This window comes from Pseudonaja textilis, chromosome 1 (assembly GCF_049901715.1).
Source record: "Pseudonaja textilis isolate UNSWEBS1 chromosome 1, rPseTex1.2, whole genome shotgun sequence".
In the NCBI taxonomy this organism is placed as follows: Eukaryota; Metazoa; Chordata; class Lepidosauria; order Squamata; family Elapidae; genus Pseudonaja; species Pseudonaja textilis.
The window spans coordinates 265585871-265610006 of NC_141990.1; the positions used below are offsets into that span (position 1 = coordinate 265585871).

General features: G+C 32.3%; 1 protein-coding gene across 44 annotated transcripts in view; it reads left to right on the plus strand.

Annotated features, from left to right (window-relative positions):
- Positions 1-24136, plus strand: part of GPHN (gephyrin) — a 224934-nt gene that overhangs the window by 155817 nt on the left and 44981 nt on the right. For 11 of the 44 annotated variants that reach the window (XM_087921648.1, XM_087921656.1, XM_087921645.1 and 8 more), the window contains 2 exons: positions 5409-5465; positions 12898-12939. The exons of 20 other annotated variants lie outside the window; for them this stretch is intronic. In XM_087921648.1, coding sequence (XP_087777774.1) covers positions 5409-5465; positions 12898-12939 — 99 coding nt within the window. The remainder of the gene's footprint in view (positions 1-5408; positions 5466-12897; positions 12940-24136) is intronic. 13 more of the 44 variants (XM_026708419.2, XM_026708435.2, XM_026708412.2 and 10 more) reach the window with 2 other exon arrangements.

Below are 24136 nucleotides of genomic sequence, written 5' to 3' on the forward strand. Positions count from 1 at the left end.
AGAAAAGTTAATTCAGAAACAATTACACAGTGGTGGATGTATTCATGCAGGATGAGTACACTGTAATTTGGACTTTCTACCTTTAACTTTAACATTATACATGCTGCTGAGAGATCTAATAATTTTTTTTCCTTCCATTCAGTCATGTCCGATTCTCAGAAACTGCTTGGACACAAGCCTGCAGTTTTCATGGCAAGCCATTTCACAAATGGTTTGCACTTGCCTCCTTTTTAGGGCTGGAGAAAATGACTGGATCAAGGCAACCCAGCTGCCTTTGTGCCCAAGGGACTAGTAGAATTCAGAGTATACCAGTTTTTATCCTGATGCTTTAACTACTATAAAACACATACTTTGGATAAATCCATAATTAATCAAATCCCATCACTGCTGTCCTTTTCCCAAACCTTAAATTCTGCAGTCAAATTGTTCTTTAATCAGAAAAGAAGCAGGCAGATGATCTCCAGTTTAAGTTTCCTAAAGAATATACTATCATTAATAGATGTTATAATATTTTTCCTATTTCCCTATCAGCCTTATTTTGCAGTTGTCTTTTCTTCATATTTTGCTTCATCAGCCATTCCTCAATGATTAGCTTCTTTTTTTCTTTGGCTCACCCACAGTCTTGCAGAGAGAGGATACAAATACTAAGCTTCATTTATGTTTCACTACTCAAAGTATAGAAAGAGATAGCAGCTTGCAGAGGAATCATCCATAATTTACCCACAAAACTCCCAGTGGACCTAAAAGCTTTCTCTTCCAAGAAAATAATAACATCTTGAAACTTAAACAACACTATTATATTATTTCAAAACCTAATATTATCAGGTCTTTGTTATGTCCATGTAAAATGTGACTTAACTGGATGAACAATAAATGGGAAGTACAAACTGAAAATGGTTTTTGAACATGGTGTCAATTTTTAGCATACCCATATCAAGGAAGTAATCGAACACCAGATCTTTTTCTAGATCAGTAAAAACTGTTACATAGGTCTCATAGAATTTTGGCAAGAGATCCATTTTAAATAACATATACCTGATAAAGTGGGAAATAAATAGACATGCTTTTATATTAGTCAACTGGAAATGTATTCGATATAACTGTGGTTAGTGTTTCTTGGAGCAAGGTGAAAGAAGGTTAGCTTGTGTTGTGACATCACTGAGGATCATGACCAGGTTATGGATAGATTGTCAAAGAGAAAATTTATCTCTGTGATTGCTAAGAGTTGCTAATAGCTTGATGGCATATAACCAATCTGAATGTGATATATTCGGTAAAAAGAAATCTGTTTATTTCTCTGACTATTCAGCTATACAGATTAATATAAAACATTCCTTTATAAATAAAAAGAAAATGGGCATTGGTATAATTACCTGAGAACGCCCTTTCTATCTACTCTGCAAGAGAGTCCAGGAATGGGTTAGGCTCCTCCTTCTGACATCATAGAGCTGAGTCTGCCACTATAAAAAGCCAGACCCTGGCTGGCTCACCCATCTTTTGGCTCAGCTTCTTGTCTGAGAGCATAGTCTCTGGAAGAAATGTTTGTAAAAAGCTGAAAGAAAGTTAGAACATCACAGGAGACCGCAAATAATTATTAAATCCAGCTCCTGGGGATCCAGTAGAGCTCTGTCTCCAGGAGAGCGGGGATCCGCTCTCCTGCAGTGCTGAGGCTTTGGTGCTGCTGCACACCCAGAGAGGGTTCAGAGGAACCTCCCATGCAGCCCCACCAATCGAAAAACTCGCTGTTGCTGCCGCCGGCCAAGCCACTTTATAGCTGACTCCGTAGCTCTGTTCCTGCTGCTTCTCAGCTGTTTCAGCTTAATTCGACCGCTCGGGGCCTGGTAAGAGCCTAAAGAGCGAAGAAGGTGGTGAGGCCTTCCCAGGGCCCCTCCACCTGGTGGGCAGCCATTTTGGAATTGTCAGGTGGCCATTTTGTTTCAGCGATGAGAAAAATAATATACATTTTTACAGATTATATTTATAATAAAGATGTGTATTTATAATCTTACAAAAAAGCACTATAAAAATGTCATAAAATATGGGACTATCCTATATTCTATAACTAACTTTGGAAAAATACTTCAAAAGCTCACTTGCAAAGCACATTATTAATAAGAGATAAGAGTTGCTATCACCTTATTGAAAATGATATAATAATATAAGCTTTCAAGAGATTTCAGCAGTTGGTGGACAGTAGAAAATATAGTCATCCCATGCATGGAACTATCAGACTTGGAATCTTAAATATCTTGTATCTAATCTAATACATGTAGTACTCATTGACTGCAATTGTGACTTTGTCATTAAGCATCATGGTCCTTAAGTGAAATGTGACTATGCCAATTTATTACATCATTTCTAGCTGTAGTCATTAAGCAAATCATCTGGGTCAATAATGCAAGATCACATGACCACAACTTGCAACTTTCTGCTAGCTTTTCCATTCCTATGAAAATTTGCAATGACAAACACAGGACAGTGGGATGTTGTGATTATCATAAATATATGCCAGTTGCCAAGCACCCAAATCACAATTGTATGACCATGGGGATGCTGCAATGGTTTCAACTTTGAGAACCAGTTGTAAGACTCCTTTTTCAGCACAGTTGTAACTTCAAATGGTGTTGAATAAGTGGTCAGTTAGCGAGAACTATCTGTAATAGATCTTTGACTAATCTCATATTAGACAAAAAAAATTTCCCAAGATTATTGGTTCCTTTTCTTCATGAGAAAACATACCTTTTTATACATGTATTTTTGGTCATCTAGATTCTAGAAGAGTCATTCAGGATTAATCGTGTTTAAATTTGCCTTTCTCCCTAGCTTTGAGAAACTCTCAAGTCCTGTCAACAATATATGGGAGAAAAAGGAATATGTTTTGCTCTTTCAAAATTCAGTTGATAATCTTCTAGCCGGGTTAATATTCCCTGTAATAGATTTTCTCTAACAGATCAGACCGTGTTAGGTACGTTCTACTAATCTATGAATGAACAAATTAAAATGACAAGAGTACGATTCTAAGGCTACGAGACCTTATTAGTTTTTCCCATGTTATGAATATGTCAGAATCCTGTGTTTTTCTAGTTGAGATATCCTGTTCTCAACTGCATACATTCTAGTATTGACTGACATTTGAAAAGAAGCAATCAGGGCATTAATCATTCTTAAACCCCCATCCATTGCCTTGGAGAAAAAGATAATGACTTTACTGCCATTTTCATCCCAGATGATGCAACGGAGAGGGAAAAGAGTGGTTGAGCTTTTTCTATCATTTTCGGTCTTTTGGGTGGCATCTAGAACAAATTATCAGCAAATGTTCATAGCTAGCAAAACAATGGTAATCAATGGTTTACAACTCTATAAAGGAGATTATAGAAAGGAGGATACAAAGTGAAGGAGTGCTACAGTATGCTGGAGTAGATGTACCATAAAATTTTATCTTGAAGGTAAGTAATTCTTACTTTATTTTTTCCTCTATCTGTCTTGTCCCTATGCTTTCACTGTGTTTAATGTTTTCATGTGCATTATTTGAAGTTAGTACATTTTAAGTGCAGATCTGTAGAAAAGAACAAATACATTTTATACCCTTAATTTAGGGGAATTCATCATCTGCTTTCCAAATCACCTTTTACTTAAGTACAAATGCATACATGGTGGCAAATATTAATATCTCTGAACCCATCTATCTAAATACAATATATGTAGCACCTTAATGATGTCTTTAAATCTATTTCTGGCTTAACCTGATGAAAAAAGTTGCCATGGTCCTCTTTATTTTCTATCTGAGAAGACAGAGGCTATGTGCCTTTCATTAATTTGCAAGATCCGAGGCCCAATAACTTGGTATTATCAAAAGAGTGGTGTGTTATTTCTTTTAACTCAACATATTTCCAAATTAATAATGGAATATAGTACATTAATGGATAAATTTATTTTTGGAACACAATCTTCAGCCTATCTTTTCATACAGTATTTTGGAGCATCAATGCAAATACCTATATATTTTTATTGCTTTATCTCAAGTGAATTTTTTTTTTAAAAAACTAATATTCGTTCAATATGAGTCCCATTGTGTACATGTGTAATTGTAGTGTATAATTATAAATATTGAATTATACCCTTTCTATATTCTTTATTATTGTTGAACAAGCAAAATTAAGAAAGTACTATTTGAAATAAAATAATGAAGCTTTTCACTTCTGAATTTCTTTTTCATCTTATTACTTACATATATCCATAGTCTATTAGTATGCAATCAAGATATATGTGATTAAATACTTCAGTTTTATAAATGAGGAATTAAGGCACAGAAATACTAAACCAGAAAAAATCCCTCATAAATTGTTTAGCTGAATGATTGGAGTTCCTGTCTTCCTAATTATTATTAGTGAGCAAAACTAGTTCAGCTTTTTTTATCCTTTTATGAAATATGAACTTCACTTTTAGTTGCAATTTTCTCCTTTATCAAAATATTCTAAAAAATTCTAGGATTCAAGATCAACTTGTGGCTTTGGTATTATGCTATCTTATTTGTTAACCATCCCATTCCAGTGGGAATATTTCACCATTTTTATGTAGGTTTAACTCCTTCAAATTGTTATATACCATACAAAATGTTAGCTGTTACACTTTGCGGGGAGGTGGGATTTCCAAAATTTTATTAAAACAGATACAATAACAATTCTATGTTGTCATGTGTGTATATGTGTGTGTGTGTGTGCGCGCATATTTTTCTATTTAGTTTTCAACTTTCTTGTTAGAAATCCAACCTCTTGATAAAAACAACAGAATTATTTCTTAATTGCTTTGCACAGTGTAGGATACAATGAGGTTAGTAGTAAAAAAATAGATGTGTCTTGGCTACTCTTAAGTAGCATTTGGTATGGCATTAAAATTTTCTGGCTGGGCAGCAAAATTATTTAATAGGGAACTAAAAACAGTGGCTGATATTTTCTTTTCTTTTAACATGGGGCAGCTGTACATTATTTTGCCAATTATCACTCATGATATTTAGCAGGGCTAAGTATTCAATCTACAATAGTAGGTTTCTCAGATCTGTGCTTAAATTATATAGCATATGGCACAATTTCATACATTTCAGCTATATTTCTGTCAATGCTTCATGAATCAAATCCAGACTCTTGCAGCATTCTATATTTTATTAAAACAATCATTAGTAAATACAACATGTATAATTTCAGTACGTGTATCATTACAAAAAAGAAAGAACTCAGCAAACAAGTCATAATGTGATCCAGAAATAAGAGTCTGTGTCCTTGTTCCCTAGAAGTTTGTCAGAAAGTCAAAATAATGTCTTGCATGCACTGCTAACAGACTGTGTGGAAATTTTTTTAAGTTTACTTTTTCTTTATTCTTCTGTCTTTTTTATCCATCTTCCCTCATTGTAGCAAATTAGACGCCCGGATGAAAGCAAAGGAGTTGCTAGTAGAGTTGGATCCCTCAAAGTAAATATGTTTCTAAATTTTATTTTGCAAGTTTTCTTCTATAGCCTACACATTTTTTTTTACAGGGAGTGGGGGAGGGAAGAAGGGTGGGGCTTCAATATTTCTCACCCATTCCACTTACTTTCACGTTTTTTTAATCACTGTGGGATCACTTTTTATTTGTTTCTATGCTATACAAGAGCCATCATAACTCAGTTAGCTAGAGAAAAGTTGCCAAACTGTTATTTCTGAATCATACTGTACCTCTGCAAAAGAAATTAGCTTACTTAATCTGTTTTTGGATTAGAATCATGAACACTTAAGATAGCAAGGTAGCAAATTCTTTTCATTCCAGGTAGAGAAAGATTCTTAGGCATAATCTACCCCCTTCTTAAACTTATTTAAATGCAGTAAATGAGTTAGTCTGATACCTTGTAAGTGGAAAAAGATAGTTTAAATGGATGTTCTTTCAAGTGTATCTAAATAGACACCATACTTTTTCTTCAGTTTGAAAGTTAACGAGATAGTTGTTTTCTATTAGTGCTCTTAGGTTTTATTCTTCAAAAGTACTTATGTATCAATAAGTTAGATGAACTCGAACACGTGTTTGCACATTCATTTAAATGGAAAATGGAGAGAGTTTTGTGAAATTTCTTTGAATAAATTCCCTTTAAAATTAAATCTTAGACATCACTAAACTAATCTCCATCCTGTGTGGTATATATCATTAAGATATGTTAATTTATACATTTTATAGACTTGGCCAACAAATCAATGAATGTAGTGGAAATATGTTTAATATCTTGGATTATAAAAATGCTGAAAGCTCATAGCATAGTTATCCTGACAATATTCAGCAGTATAAATAGGTAATTATTATTTATAAACTTTGAAGCATTTCACTATTACTTCAGTTGTGTTTTGCACCAACATGGAGCACTAATTTCTTTCTGAGTGTTTTGTTTTTGTTTTCGCACTTTCTTGCCATCTCAATTTTCTGTCTTGAAAATTACTTTCTTTTGTGTGTGTGGTATGTGTGTATTACCTTTATTCCAAGAGAAGCCATCTTACTATTTCTCTTAATACTACTCAATAGAGTTGCTGTCTGTAAAAGTCTCATTGCACTGAGCATAAAGAAGGGGAAAACAAAATTGTAATTATGCATTTGTTTCCCATATTCAATTAAAAAAAAATGAATCTAAGGAAAATGAAAATAAAAATGCTATCATACTTATACTAATGATAATGTCACATTCCTCTATGTCTTTCTCTGAGGATTCTTTTTTTAAAAGAGTTAAAACTGTATTGCAATTGAGTTATACATTATGTACATTAATTGACGCTTTACATAAATAAATAAACAATGCCAAACAGTATCTTTAATAGATTAGCCATTATAAATAAAATCCACATTAAACAACCAATGAGAAATCAGTTTCCAAATTGTATTGTTAGAAATGTATACATTTTTGCTAAAATATGAATGCAGTATTTTAAAGTTCATATTTTTGGTTTTTGAATTTATTGGCATAGACCCAAAACACACGGATGAAATAAAGATAATTACTTGGAAATATTATTATTATGGGAAACAACACAGTGATCAGAATAAGAATATTTAGAAATTGTATGAAGATAGAGTATTTTAAAAATATATTAAAAATGCTCTGAAAATGGTTAGCACTCTGATGGTTAGAAATAAATATATGAATATATTTGCTAATTAACATGTACATTTTTTTTTAAGTTGCTATTTTAACCAAATGATTTTTTTATCTTTACAAAAGGCTAATCTTTTTTTATTATGCTACATGTATTACAAAGACTATGAGAAATGAGTTGCACTGTATCTTCACTTTTTTAAAAAATGGAAAGAACGAAAATGAAAAGACAATAGATGGCTTTTTCAATTCATTTTCTGATGTTTACATATAGCTCCATCGAAAGCTGGAGGAGCTCAGAGATCACCTACATGAGAATGTCAAAGGATGCTCTCCGAGTAAATGTAGGATTTCACTCGGTGAATTATTTTTGATAAACTTTTGCTGGCTGGTAATACCAAATGTGATTGGTTTGTTTTCTCATCCCATCATCCTTCCCCTTTTTCTTTCCCCTCTTCTGTTACCTTTTCTAATTCAGGTTTTATACCATAAAAATGATTTTTTTTTCTAAATGATTGACCAACTGTTAGTTACTTTGTGGACTCACTGCTATTAAAAAAATACTTTTTGTCTCCAAATTCAACTGTGATGTGAAATCATTTCCTAATTCTAAAATAAATAATCTAGTCCAGCGTTTCTGAAGCTGCTTTCCTTTAGCTTTGTTGCACCAAACCAATCTCTAACCAGGAGTAGCAGTAACCATGTCACCTGAAGATGGAAATTATAAGACATCTGGAGAATAATAGATTGGGGCTAAGACAGAAAGTAGATTATGTGAATACTAGACAACATGTAACATCTCAGAAGTATACTTAAAACATATGTTCTTTTGTGATATTTCATGTTTTATTTCTAGAGCTTTACAATTTAATAACAAGTGACTGATTACTACATATTATCTCTCACTGTAGTATTTTATTTTTCTTCATTGCACACCAGCCTTTATATAGGTTTTTTCTATTCAAGGGGAAAGCAGTTTTAGTCTATTATGTTTACCATTGGTCAATCACTTGGAAAAATAAAAGTGGCTGAAGGAAGCACATACCTGTATGTAATATCCATTGTGGCCCATTTTGGAGGTATTGACTCAATGTCCTTTCCATTGGCTCATTGCATTTGTTAAAAATTTAAGCGCATAGATGAAATAAACTGGGACAGAATTAGTCTAATCAGGACCATATTTCCTCTAATTATATGCCTCCTGTTTTACAAAAATGCCCATACATCTTATTCATTCATTCAATTTATTCATTGTGTATATATTGATCACAACATCACAGATTTGTCTGGAATAGCAACATAATGAAAATAAGTGAGTCTTAGATAATTTTATTTGTTAATTTGTCAACATTGAACTAACTCTATGTGATCATAAAAGTCCCTGTTAGAAATTTGTTCCATGAAATATAATTTCCAAATTATTTTTGTAATATTTATAGTATTGATAAACACATAGAAAATTTTAGTACTGATCCTGATTTTCAGCAGATTGTTTTGATATTAGAACTTCTCCAAAATCTTATATAAGATAGGAATATATAGCAATAATTATAAAAATAATGATATTAAGCTACTCCATATTTTGATCAGAGATTTGAGATTTAAAGTTATGTTTAAATTTTGGAAAAATGTGGTGGCAAACCATCTCTCTATAATTTAGGTAATTTGAAATCAAAACTACAGATGACCAATGGTCAGGGAATCTAGGATTTGTAGTTCAGAATACACTGGGCAAAATCCCTTATTTGTGAAATGTACAGCCATATAAATTTGATGAATGAATAAATAAAATACTTATATAGCTATAAATCCTTCACAATTTTATGCAATGCATTTAGATCCTGAAAATGATTATGTGATGGCTAAGAGTTAATACCAACTTGAAAGCACATCATCATCACCAGACAGTAAGAGGTCTGCAAGTAGTATGAATGAACTTGTGATGGAAGCCTATCTATTTGGTTACATTTAGAGTTTATTTCGAGAAAAAGTAATCAAAGAGAGCATCAAAATGGTTCCGGAGTGACAATCTAGATGCAGAACAGATTTTGTATCTTTAATAGTGCCTGCAGCCCCACAAATTAAATAAAAATGCCTGTTAAAAATTGGAATTCTTCATGATTGCAAAATTTCACAAAGTTTTAACTTTTGTGAATTGCCTATTGGGTCTGAAAAGGTTCCTGACTTCTGCAGTAATCTAAGAGGTGTGTAGCTGAGGCCTCCTTTTTCTGCCTAAGGCATAAAGCTAAGATAACTCTAGATTTCTATATGATTTGGCAGTTAGGTATCCTGGAATTGCATTCCTAAACTAGAAAGTTTCCTGCCAAGAATTAAGAATACAGCTAATAATGCCCTTCTTGGAAAGTGAGAGAAGATGAACTAGGAGGCACCATCTTAGGTTGCCAGGACTTATTATTTGGAACAGCCTCCCAGTTGAAATTAGATGTGTTGATGATCTTTAGAGAGTAGTTTAAATCCAAGTCCTCCCAAGAGCAGTTATAAATCGAGAAGGCATCATCTCGATTTACTATCTTGTTGACTGACTGAAATGATAATGGAAGTGAGATTTATCTCATTCACTGGATTATTTTTTTTTAGTTTACCTTGTTTTCTTGGTTTTTTTAATCCTTACCCAGGATTATTTTTATTATGTTTGCTTCCAAGGTTCATAACAAAACTATGGTGTAATATGAATGTATGTATGTATGTATGAATGATTGAATGAATGAATATTTCTGCCTACTAACTTTTATAAACAGCACTGGTTTCGGGAATCATATGAGCTGTATATGAGCCATCTTCATCCCATTCAGGTTATCCAGGTTGTTTGACCTAATTCATTCCAAAATGTCTTCTTTAGTGTTATAAATTTCCTTTCTTTAATGGAATTAGAAGATTCCTGTTGTTTGCCTGTTGATAGGTTTTTACCCAGGTCTCAAAATGAATTCTCTCAGCTGTTCCCTGTAGAGATTCACTGCAGCTTTATTCCTCACAAAAAGAAGAATGGGGGAATAATTTGAGGGTTATGCAAAATTTTGAGAAGTTTCAGTAGATTTATATTATCTTCCAATTTTCAAGATAGCAATACTCTGTTAACTCTCAAGATAGCTAATATTCAGTATAAAATTTATAAATATAATAAAAAAATTAAGTTATAGAATTATTCCCCTTAGGAAACTCCTTATGTAGCTATTGGAATTATGAGCAGATACCTTGGTCAGTGTTATCTACCTTTTCCCTCTGTCTTCAGGGATCCTTCCCTCAGGACCGTTGTTAGTAATAGTCTTGTGGACAGGAGAGGGATGAGTCCACCACAATCATCTTTGGAGTTGGTTATCACTACCTTTCTTTTCTTTCATTATTTAATAATTTTCCTATAGAATTTTGGTCAGATATCAAGATATCAAGATAGAAGAGTAGTCAGATTGCTAAGCATATCCAAGCTGTCAGTTAGCTGCAGCTACTTAGCTTAAAAAAGTAAACACTCTAATCCTTATCAGAATGGAAGTACATCCTCCACACAACTTAAAGCCCTATGTTAGTCATCCCACTAAGGATTCAAATAATCTTTATGAAAGGATTTTGCAGCCATTCCCCGTCTCCCTCCCTCCAGTCATCAAATATTGATCCATTGCTGACTACATAGAGATATTCACAAGCATGAAAGATAGCCAATAATGCCGTAGCATCCCAGCACTATCTTGTGAATATGTGCCTTCTGAATAGACCAGCAGATTACAAATAATGTATCATTACTCAAAATTTAATTAAAGATGCAGAAATTGGTATGCAGTTTTATATATCGCACCAATTGTGCAAACTTCACACAGTCTGGCTTCAAACTTTGTCAGACTTCACAAAATAATATTCATAAATTGCGTAGTGAAATTATACACAGAACAATGTTTGTAAATGTTAGTCAGCATGATTTTTCCCTTTCCATATTTGGTAAATGTCACTGGAACAGCTTTTAGTTTTATAGGATTTGATAGAATTCAATACAAGAAATCTCTTTGAGGTTTTTAGCCTAAATACATGGCAAGAAGTTTCATTTTCTTAGACTCGCCTGATAACAATCTAACAGCATTGCATTCCACTGTGAATTCTTTCCTTTCATTCAAGTCTTAGAAAAAAATGAAACAACGAAGTCTTTTAAATTGCAAGGTTTTCTCTGTATTCAAGATTTGAGCCTAAAGTAAAATATACACACATAAATACCTACACTCACACATTTACTATCTATAGTATCACTTTAACATGATAATGAAGGTGAGATGGGAAATACCTCAAACTGACAAACATATAAATATACATTATACTCCATCTGGCCTTACCTCCTTCCTAATATTAAAAAGGGTTTCCAGAGATAGGTGGAATTTTTCTGGTACCTAGCTTTTCTTTGCTTAGTAAAACATTTGTGCTTCTTTTTGTCCATCGTTTTTACTCCATCAAGAGCTTCCTGCATTGGGTGGACATGTCCCTATGAAGTTTTTCTCTTTCCCTTTCTGGTCTTCTACATGATTCTCCACATAGTGCCCAGCAGCTCTCTTCAGCAATTGTTTCCAGAACTGCTCTCAAACAAGAATTCTCAGTAGTACAAAATAGTGTTGTTCATTGATCCTTACTAAAACCAATAACCCAACTTCAACAATCAGAGTTGTCTAATCCGATTTAGTTGATCACAATTATCTTCATTCCAATCATCATTTAGTACTTTAGTATTCATAAAGGTAGTCTTTCTCTACCTTTCTTCTGCCCAGAGTCCTTTCTGAGTCCTCCTTTAAGACACCATCTTTAAAGCCAGCCCATCCTTTCTTTCTGTGAGAAACTTTCTTGTGATAACTGAATTATTTCTATCCTTATCAACAAAACTAGCACAAAGTAACAGAAAGCATTTGTTTGAATGTGGGTGTGAAAGTAAGAAAATGTGACCGTGATAATTCCAGGCATGTCATAGTAAGCAGTGATTATATATGAATTGAGTTTATATGTGCTGTAATATACTTGTTTAGCTCCACAAATAGATAGAAGAAAACATCAGCCAATTATACAACCAAGTTGCTTGGATTATTGAAAAAAGCATTTTGGATTATGTCAATCTTGTCCTGAACTGAACATAGGAAGACATAAAATGCATTGGTTGATTCATAAAGAAGTTTATGGAGAAATTAGAACTGCTGTTCTATTTACCAAAAATGCTTTCTGTCAAATAAGTGGGATTTTCTTTTGCAAAAATGAGATTAATTTATAGTTTTCTGAAAACTCATGTCTTTAAAAGTTCAGATTAGCTCACACAACTTGTTTTAGTAAAATTTAAGGTAAATTTTCAGGAATTTAGCATACATTTTGAAAGTCCGTATTTGTTACAATTATGAATTAACAGTTGAATTATTTATATATGATTACAGTCCTAAAATATTCATATTTAAATATTCTACTTTAAATGGCATTGTAGGTGGAAAGCCATCTCAATCTATAATAAAAAACACTCCAATTTAATTGCACCAATTAACCACTTTATGTATTTGATGAAGTGAGCTGCAGCTCATTAAAATGTATGTCTTTTAATACAATTGTTAGTCAGAAAAATTGCTACCAGACTCCTGACTTTTTGCTATCTTAAATGGCTTAATCTACAAAATATTTTTATATCAGAATTCTAATTTGTAGAACACAGAAAACCTCTGCTATGTCTCACTGCTGGAACCACCAAAACAGAAAACATTTTAAGACCCTTACTATGTCATCACCTCTTTTTTAACAATGTTTTCTTTTCCCCACTGCATAACCAGGCTCGGCTCCCTTCGTGCTCATCCACCTATAGTGTTTCTGAGGTATACTTTGCACGTGTTCTTTCATAGTACAGTTTCTTCATTCATCACTCTTTGATTTAAATCTATTTATTTCATTTGGTCTTCCCCATGCAGAAGTGAGAGAAAAAAATATCACCTTGTGGGATTTATTATGCATGCTCACCTTGCAACCATGTCCAGCATAGTTTAATACCAATCAACCACTTAATCTTAGAACAATATTTAATTGCAGCATTTTATAGTCTATAATAATATTGTATAATTACATACAAACCAAAATTCTGTGCAATTTTTTAAAAGAAAAGTTTTTTAATGCAGAAAATTATGTATAATTTTGTAACCTATCCACAGTCACTGCTGTGAGATGACTGGCCACATAATTCACTGAAATTAATTAATTAAATGCTTGTTTATTGGATTTTTTAATAATCAGGTCTTTCAGAAATAGATTACAGAGATCAGTAATTGTACGAGTTTGAAGTTTTATCTGTTTCATAAATGCGATTGGAGGAAAAGTGAAGGAATTGCTCTTTCAATTATACTTATTCAGTGGAATGGAAATATTGGAAGAAGTTTTTCAATAACTGGAATTTTCTAGAAGCATCCATAAATCATGTTTTCCTGATAACTATTATTGGAATGGAAAGGATGGAAAGATTTATTGTATTTAATACTGTTCTGGAAGAGTTTTGTACTAACAAATTTATCATGCATCCAACATCGTCACCAAATGATTACTATAAAAATGTCTAAGATCTCGCTGCATTTTTCCTTTCAGGTATACAAATACTGTCTGCATGCAATTTTGCAAATACAGAGAATGTTCCCAAAGTTGTTATTCTCAAGTCTTTTTTTTTTCTCGTTCTAACAAAGCCTGCTGCCGTGCTTGACATCTTGCAAGATATTTAGCCATGTCACAATAAATTATCCATTAATCTACCCTGTGTTTAAATATCTGCTCACTTATTCACGTTCTTTATGGAGACAGAGAAGGTCAGGAGATGCACTGGGTAATTATGAATTGAAAATGTGGGGGATTTATATTATGGGGAAGGACCATAGGATGGATAACAGCTACATTTTAATATTTGAAATTCCAGTGAATTAGAAAAGCTCTAAAGAGATATGTCTGGATTATTTGCCAGTTTGACTTAGTAGTCCATAAGAGTAAATAGAAGGTACCATTTTGGCACTCCACTGAGGTAAGACCAAATGCATCCATCCGGAGACTGCTAATTTTAGAACTCTCATTGTAGATGTAATGGCATCTTTTGGTAATGAGTATATTTGTTCCTATCATAAGTGAATATGTTAAAACAGTGTTTAGTACCAGGCAATTTATGTTAACTCCTCTTCATTTAATATGGTACAGCACTATGTATCTTGAGTCCGTTTGCTGCCAATTCCAACATAGCAATTCACAATGCTCATATAGGAGGAACAGTGCTTGAATTTTACTATTATATCTGGTGTATACATAAGATTAGCAGTGACACATGTTACACCCAGTCACCCTCTCTCAGTCTAATTCATTTCAAATTGTTGCTGTGGGGAAAATAGGATAAAGGTGTGTTTGATATTTTGTCGCCTTGAGTTATTTGTAAAAATAATAAAAGCGGGATACAAATAAATAAAATAAAAATAAATATGTTGAATATTTAATACTACCACTATGAAAAAGTTTAATGATATATAATAAATAGTTTAGGAGAATAAAGCTCCTGCCCTTAGCTTTCTTGAGTTTTTTGTTATCTAGTGTGGCATACTATTTTTTACTTGAAGATATAGCAGACATACCAAATTGTAATACAAAAAGTCATTATACCATTCTTCTCAAAGTAAAGAATAGTGGCCCATAAACAATGTGAAATCTGCTTGAAGAATACTTTAGCCTCTATCCTCAAGGTCCTACTTACACCCTTACCTCATTATACACACATCTACATGGCTGGGAATGCACTGCTTAGTCATATGTCACATGCATATTGTCCATTGCTTGCAGTGAACAATTGAAATTGAAATAATTCATTATTTTCTGTTGTAAGTTCCTCCTGAGATCAGAAGGTGGCCTAATTTCTATGAAAAGTACTGGATAACTTAGGCACCTGTTTAACTGTTTTAATAGCTTTGATATTCTGTCTGTATATTTTGGTTTGTACCTCATTCTATACTTTTCTTTCTGCCTTTGCTATGTTTCCTTTAGCCTTTTACTGTAACATTAAGTAAATAATAATATCCATTTTTGACATCTCAGCTAGTAGAAAACAGAAGCCCATAATAACTCTTTTCTATTTTGATAGACAGGTATTGGTTTTAATGGAACTATCACTGGACAACCCATGCAGCTTTTATTCACAAAGTAGACTTGAATCTTGTCAATCTGAAACTTTATTTTTTATTTTTTTAGATATCTCCTAAAAATCTCCCAATAGCCTTAATAATAAGTTGTCTAATATAGGAGACAATTAAAGGAAGTTTATTATTAATTTAGCTAGGGTCATGATGTTGTATTTCATTACTGCTGTAGTGGATTTACAATTATGATTGCCCATATATGTTTAAATAAAAGAAGCCAAAGACAAACACTGGAAAATCATAATCTTCATACATTGTTTGAGTGAGCTTAATGGTATATGACAGGTCAGTATTTTAAATAGGACACAAGAGTCAATGACAGATCCACTGGTATCAATGAACAAAAAATACATATTTATCCTGCTTTTCCTAAGAGGGCTCAAGATGGCATACATAGTATCTATCTCCTTTCATTTTGTGCAGCAGCTCACATAATTAGGCATTGAGAAACTGTGGTAGTCAAAAATCACCTGAGCTCCATGGTGAGTGAATATTTGAATCTAATCTCTCTCTCTCTTTTGCCAGTTCCACTCAAACACCTAACTACTGTAGTTTATGTATATTTTAAAGCACAGGTGTCAAACTCACAGCATCACGTTGCTGTCATGTGATGTATCGTGACTTTTTCTTTTCTTTTCCCAGAACTGGGGCAGGCATGGCCTGAGTGTGACTTATCTGGTTTGACACCCCTGGTTTAAAATTTAGGAGTTCTAACAATTATTAATAGAGAACATTTCCTGCTTCAGTATTGGTGATCTGAGAAATCAAAATATATTCATCTTGTTTTTTCAAATCTCAGATTCATCATTCTTGTGTTTTGAAGAAGAATTGGCACCTCTCAAAATCAGAGTTGGTGAGGCTAATTTCATGACATTTGGAATATAAACCTTTTAATATGATTTTCCTGGAAACTGAAGTTCTGGGAAGAAAAGAAGCATTTCAAATGATTTTCATGCTTTGTTTGAACTAGAACAGAAAAAGAATAATTTTTAATATTTTTTTAAACTATAAATTTATCATTCTGTAAGAGTCATATCTCTAAAATATAGCCTGTTCTCTAAAGACATTTGGTGATGTGTATGTTCTTTCTTTCGTCTGTCTAATGAATATTATTTGAGGAAATCTAAATGTAAACTTGCATTATTAGATACATACCTTTTGTATCTAGTTTTTTTCTTATATTTTCATATACTTCTTATTTTTTATATTTTTCTTAGATGTTTTTCCACATTAGTTCTTTCAGATTCTTGGAAGTGTAACTTCATGCAAATACATAACAAGCTGTATTATTAAAAGTTCTTGGTGGCTAATTTAATCTAGATGATTAAACATTTTATACTTTTAGATTGTAGGACACTGCAGTAAATTATATAAAAACAGTTGTACTTAAAGGTATAAATGTCATGTAGCTGTTAGAATTTTTTTACAGATATGTATCATGCTTGAATAATTTAGTAGTTCCCTAAATGTATAGAAAAAAGGGACTTCTGTCAAAATTATACATAGTGTAAATGTTTCTTTCAAAGTCATATTAAGGAGGTAAACTAAAAGGAATGATAGGCAGTAGTGCATCTGTTCCGAATTGTGGCATTCATAAAGAATGTTAATTACAGTACATTATAAAAAGCATACAACCATTTTTTTAAAAAAAAACATTAATACCTCTAATTCAGACAGCCCTTAAAATTTGGAGTTTGCCAAAAACTAAGATCTATATTTCTAAATCTTTCACAGAAAAGGTAATACATCTTTTTCAAATATTGTGAAGTATAGCACATTATAAAGAAGGCCCTGTGAAACAATAAGTGAGACCCAAAAATAAAGATCCTTATAATCCGGTGTTTTGTCTTGTTCTTGCATTGCAAAGCAATTGTATTTCTCTAAAACCAATACCAAGACTTTGCAACATAATCTTAATAATGCAACTTTTTTCTGAAGAATGCTTCCATGAGTGTAATGAAATTTAAAATTGTAACTGCAATCAATAACTTGGTTTGTTTTAATTGAAAGGAATGACTAAGATTTCTCTTTTAGAAAAATACATTACTGTTTTGTACAATTTTTTAATTTGATATTTAATCAATGTGAGAACCAAAACACCTAATGTAACATACTGGTGAATTTTTCTTAACTTGTGGCACTTTTTCCTTGGGCAAAACATCCTCGTGTCATTTAAAATACTTTTGAACATCCCCCAGTTTCAGAGGAATTTGCTTTGTTTTATGAGCTCATGAAGGTGGAACATTGCTTTATGGTATTAACCAAAATTAACTATCTTGTACCAATGGAAATATTGTACAGTTCTTTGAACTTGGCCAATATTTTTTCAATGAGGAACAAGGAATTGTAGTGAGATTTTGTAAAAGAGAACAGCTATAAAAGAGCATTTTCACTAAGTATACTATAAACCAATTTAAAATAATCTGGACAGAGAGGGCTGCTGGTTTGAGGGAGGGGTCAAAAAGCCATCTACATTAAGATTGAACCGGGGGGAGGGATACGACATCATCTATCTCCTGTTTGCAACACAGTTCTTTCAGCAGTTCCAAGAAGTTTCCATTCCCATTTGCACTAATCAGGTGACCTGAGGGCACAGATACCTTCCCAAGAGCCTCAATGACTCTCAGAGAGCTAATGGCTGACATTCAAAGTGCTAACAACCAGATGACTGGTTGTTGAAATCCTTCCATTCCCCAACATTCAGTCAGCACTGAAGAAGCATCTTGGATGAAAAGTGAAATGTCTTCAAGGAAAAACAAAGAAGGCCCAGTTGCCTTTTAAAAACATACCTTTGCAACAGGCAATGTAGTGTGAAAATTATTCTTAACTTAAAATTCATCAATTAAGGTGGTCATTTTTTCCCACCATATGAAACTAAGATACTTTCTATCATTTATTTTATATAAAATAAGTCTTTGTTAGTAATCATTGTCTCTTTGACAGATTTATATTCTTTCTTGTATAGATACTCTAACATGGAAAACATTTTAAATTAAATGATCTTTTGGCTCTCTTCTATCACAGACAAAAGTCTTCTCTATATTAGTTTATTTCTTTTAATGCTACTGGCCTTTTTTTCTCCAGAACGTAAAACCATCATATAAACATTTCTGATGTGTGCTATATGACTCTTCTCTTTCTGATTCTACACATCTATTTGAACACATTGAAATTTCTTACTAATTAACATTTCAGCAAGGAACTAAATTAATCTTCCAGATTTTTTTAATCAAAACACATTTGACTATTTGCAGACTGTTTTTAAGAATTAAAAGTCTTTTTTTTTTAAAGACACAAACACTTTTTACTTCTGTCCTTCCATGCTTTGGCCTTTCATCAAGATTTGCTTGATCAGAAGCAAACAAATTGTATGTTGTTTCTCCTTAACTTTATTTTAGTACTATTTATGGAATATTGTACTGACATATACTTTCTATATTACAAATAATTTCTTTCAGGTATATATTTCAAACACATTTAGCATATTACAACTCTTCTCAGATTATTTCAAAAATCTAGCATATATGTTAGCCAGTCCAAGGCATATCTTAATTATGCTTTATGGTAGATTTGATTTCATTTCTGTCCATATCTCAAAAGTTATTCTTTATCTCCAAAGGGTAAATTTTTAAGAAGAGATTGGACAACCATTTGGTATAAGGTTTCCTGCCAGAGCAGGGGATTGGACTAGAAGACCTCTAAGGGCCCTTCCAACTCTGTTATTTTATTCTATTCTATTCTATAAATTTGAAGGGTGGCCCATGACTCTGTGCTTGGCCTGTTAAGCCCTTTAAGGTTCAAAGCAGAAAGCTCTTGAAACTTCTTACACTTGTTTCAATGAATCTATGCTTGAAATTTCTACTTGGAAGAAAGTTGTTTCCATTAATAGTTTACATACATTAAGTAGCACTGTGGCTTAAACACTGACATATCTATATCATACTCTGCATGTGGACATGTGAAAAATGTCTGCATCTCAAAATAAGAGTCATTATTGATTTAAGTCCTTATGAGGAGTTTATTATTTATTTATTTAATATAGTGTATTATAAACAGATTTGTAAGGCAAAAATTCTCAGATACGCACACACTCACACAGGAAAACACATAAAACAGTCATTAAAATCAAGTAATCAACTTTTATTTCATGGTTTACAGCAAATACTACATCACAAAAAGGCAGTAATTTATAAAGCATGGGTGTCAAACTCGCGGTGTCATGTTGCTGTCACAAGATGTATCATTATGTTTTTCCCCTTTGTGGAACTGGGATGGGTGTGGCCTGTGCATGACACATCTGGCCTGCAGGCCACCAGCTTGACACCCCTGATCTAAAGCATTGATGGCATAGGAAAGTTAGTATAACATCTAATCAAAATGAAAATTAACTAAATAAATAATGTTTAAGTATAAATTAAATCTGAAGCATGTGTTTTCTATCTAATTATCTACCAACAGAAATTAGTTACATTGTATGCTTGATTACAATTTTGATTGGAAGTAATCACTGCTTCATATAAAGGACCACTACCTTTCTCAGAAACTTCGAATAAACTCAATATGGTAACGTTACATATGCCTCATAGGACAGCAAGACTCAGCACTTGCCTGAGAATTTTGTGTAACCATCAGTTTCAGGCCACCTACATGAAGCTTAATAAATCATCTACAAATGCTTAAAAGATGCCACTTGTTTGATCGTATGCTCTTTAGTGATTTAGTTTGTTGTCTTAGACTTTATTTTAAAAAATCATATTCTTGGTCTTGTTACAATTAATCAGCAAGAATTCTTCTCTAAAGAAAGCAGCCAGTGACTGCAATGCTGTCAATAGTCCAGTGGATTATGGTTATAAAAATTGGTTTATCATCCATGTCAGGTAGTTTCAGCACTGAAACATTTTTATTTTCTAACTTTGGAAGATAATCCAATAATTTCAGTATATGTTTTATTTGAGTAGGATTTCACAAAAAAAGAAACAATGGTTTTTTACAATTTTTTTGCACAAATCACCATTTTTAATAGCAAATATATTTCTCCAGTGTTTCTCTATACCAGATATAGCTTATACACATACAAACACACACACACACACAAAACTGTGATATATATTATACTTCTGATGCATTATTGAAAGTTTGAAAGTTATACTTAATGCTCTTTAGGCATTACCAAAGGAGTGTCACAGACTGATTTGTATCAATTCTCCAATTAACTGGCAGCACTTTATTTTAATTTTTTTTGCAAAATTTGCCATTGTGATATTCACAGACAATAGATCTAGAGAAATGTATCTTCAATATGTTCAGTGCTCTGCAAGAATTATTGCTAAATGAATTCAAGTCTGTTATTTCAGCTGGTAGTTCTCAAGGAACATTTCCTGTAACAGCTGCCCTTTGTGGTCCCAAATATTAATATGTTGAAGACAACTCTTATGTTTAAATTAACAATTTTAAGATAAAGGAAAAAAATATAATTTTTTTTTTATAAATTTTTATTATTTTTTTAACATAAAAAACACAACAACAAAACATAAAAGTATCAGCTCCCCCATATTTTTGTACACACAGTAAGTCGGTTGGTCCATCGGTTTTGTGCATTCACCTCATAGTCACAATTACAGTTACTTTATATATACTCTTATCAATACAAATTTATAAATCCTAGTATCGCTATTAAAGAAAAAAATTTGACTAAACTTTTATTCGGTCATGCCTTTATGAGATAACTATATTTTAAATATTTTATTCTAAAACAAATCTTATAATCATACCAATTCTATCCCAAATATGAAAAAGAAAGAAACAAAGAAAACTATTATATAGATATAGTATGACTTTATTTTCCCTTTCCTTTTATTGGTTTTTGATAAAAAATATAATTTTATATTTTATATTTTTATTAAGTTTAATACTCATGAAAAAATAAAATAAATTTGTGATAAAATATTCTTTACCACAGTCCTTAAGATAGTCATAGAAATAGATTTCCATTTCTTCCTTCCATGATACTTTTTGGCCTATGAACCTGTTCTATAATGCTAGAATTTCCTAGTGGTGTTCCATCCCGTACTAACCACAGCTGACCCTTCATAATTTCTCAGCCCAGGCAAAATGGGCTGGCTACCAGTCATTTGCTGATAGAAGCAGTAAATGTTCTGCTTAATGCAAACCTGGAAAAAGACCTATATTGATGGATCTCCTGTTTATAAAGTAAATCTAATGTTTTGATGTTAGAAGAAAATAACTCTCACATCATAATTGCTTTACATTATTTATCTTGCTTCGTTCATTATAGCTTACCTAATCCATGACATTTTCCTCTGTCTTGGCTAATATTATATATATATATATATATATATGTTTATACAGTATGTATGTATTGGTCCATTGAGTTGGAGTTCTAGTGATGCTTCTAGATATTGCATGCCTTTTTGATGATGAATAGTAACCCTTTCTGTAAATTAAATCTTTCTAGTGTTCTTGAAAAATTGCTTTCAATCAGTGGGAAGGTTTTTTTTTTTGTTATTAGAGTTCCCTATATTGTATTATACATGAACTTAAAAAATATTTATAAGAATTAGTTGTTTACATTATATTAAAAATTCTTCATCTTTGTACAGCACTTTATTTGACTTCTTAGCTTCTAACTGTACTTACTCTGTGCTAATCTTGTTATGATATAATAAAGGTAAGTAATTTGTTAAAACTTTCCTAAAGATTATAGGCACATGGTCAGCATTTTTCGTCAGCTTCTTTATACTGCGGTTTTGGTTTGGTAAAAAAAAATAGTTTCAATTTTTAAATTTAACATGAATATTTCATGACCACAGCACTCAGAGTCTCTGACTTTGTATGAAAGATGAAAATGGATTTTTAAAAGTAAACATTTATCACTATTGCAGAGTTCAGCTCCATCATACCGTACTTGACCTTTTTGTTAATAGGTATCATATGCATTATTTTCCATCTCCTTCAATTTCTTAATTTCACCTGTGATGTAATATTCATTTTTATAGAGTTATTACTTAGCATTTTCAAAAATGGAGAAATGTAACTTCAAAACCATGAAAACAGTTGATCTACTTTTTAAAATAATACTTCACTAAACAACAGAATGTAGTTACAATTTGCCTAAAGCTCTTTTTCTAATAGGAACTCAGAACAAAGGAAGGAAAAATATATATTTGAAATAATACAAAAGACATGCACATGTTATTTTCTGTGAAGAGACTTCCATGGAAAAATTGGTTGAGCCAGCAGAATCCTGTACATACTTGTTTTAAAGAAATATCTATTATACTCAGCCATATCTCAAATGGAAATCATTGTGATGTAGACAAAAATAATCATATCAATTATCTGTATAATCACTTTTCTTTAGATATATATAGAATAACGTAAGTGGCAGCCGTATTGTTGTTCATGCACCATTTTGATAATACAGGATTCGTAATGTTTTGGATATTCAGAAAAGCATAGGAAATAAAAGACTTTCTTTTCTTGTATTCTACTTCTTATGCTTTAATATATACCTTTCAAAATAAAGCTTTGCCAGCTGCTTTGCGGTAAGATGTCTAGGATATTCACAAGGATAGAAAAAGAATGGAAAAAGTTATTTCATATATTACATTTGGAAATACATGGGAGGCAGGAACTTATTTTTCCTATTCCAAAGGTTTATTATATATGTGTAGCTATTTTGATATAAAGCCCATACTAAGTTAGAAGATAATGGTATACAATATATACTAAAATGGAAATGCTAACTTGTAACAGTTTTTTATTAGATAGGGTTTCAGCTAAAAAAAAAATCTGTGAAACTCATTTTATCCCATGCGGTTTTCATCACTACCTCTATGGATAGAAGATAAATTTTCATAATATTAAACTTGATGAGTGGTAAATTCAGTTCTATAATAAGGTTCTTCCAAACAGTCAAGAGATTTGTTATTTTAACAGAAGCTGAATCATCATACAAGTTTCAGCTACATTTTGTCATTATACATTTTTTGATTTTGTCCCTGCACAAGCTTCAAACTAAATGGGCTTGATGATGAACTTAATGTTAGCTACAAGCAATAGGTCAACATGTGAAGAGTTCAGTTTGACTACGACAGAATGCTTGTCTTTCCTTGGCAACAGATAGATAAGGTTCCTTGGAACTTGGGGCAGGGTAGGGGTTTATCAGTCCTGTTTTCTTGCGACTGTTCAAGGACTCAAAGCTAACTCCCCGGTGATTCCTCCCCTGCCTAGTTGGGCAATTCCCAATAATCAGGCTGACTAGAGACTGCAACTTAATTTAACAATTACTATTCTAAAGGACTGTTTTCCATTTGCAAACATCTGTTCTAGAGTGTGAGGATCCTTCTGTTTTTATATTGTGTTTTAAAACTCTTGATTTTCACTTTGTTATTGTCTCATGTTCTGTGTTGTATGATCATATTTGTTTCTCCATTTATCATTTAACAAACTACTCCATGTTTTATCCTTATATTTTTCCTGAGAGGTCTCTGGGATAAACATTTTTTTATATTGTTCAATCACTTTTTTCACTTGTGCAAAGAAACCATTTTTAAAAAATGGCACTATCCATCCCAAACAACCCACCTCCAACCTCATTCATGCTTCACAGACACAAATGAACACATTTATACAGGGCAGACATGAATTTAAGAATTTTGTTTATAGTAGATCTAGAATACAAAAACCAACCTGTTAGGTGTTATTGTTGCTTTGATTTTAATCAGTCTGGGAAAGTTAGGGCAAGGGGAGCAACAAATCTGAGCCACTTTTTAAATTGAAACTATTACTGTGTAATTATGGTAGGAAAGTTTGTGTTGTTTTCAGTTGTTGCTTTTTATTT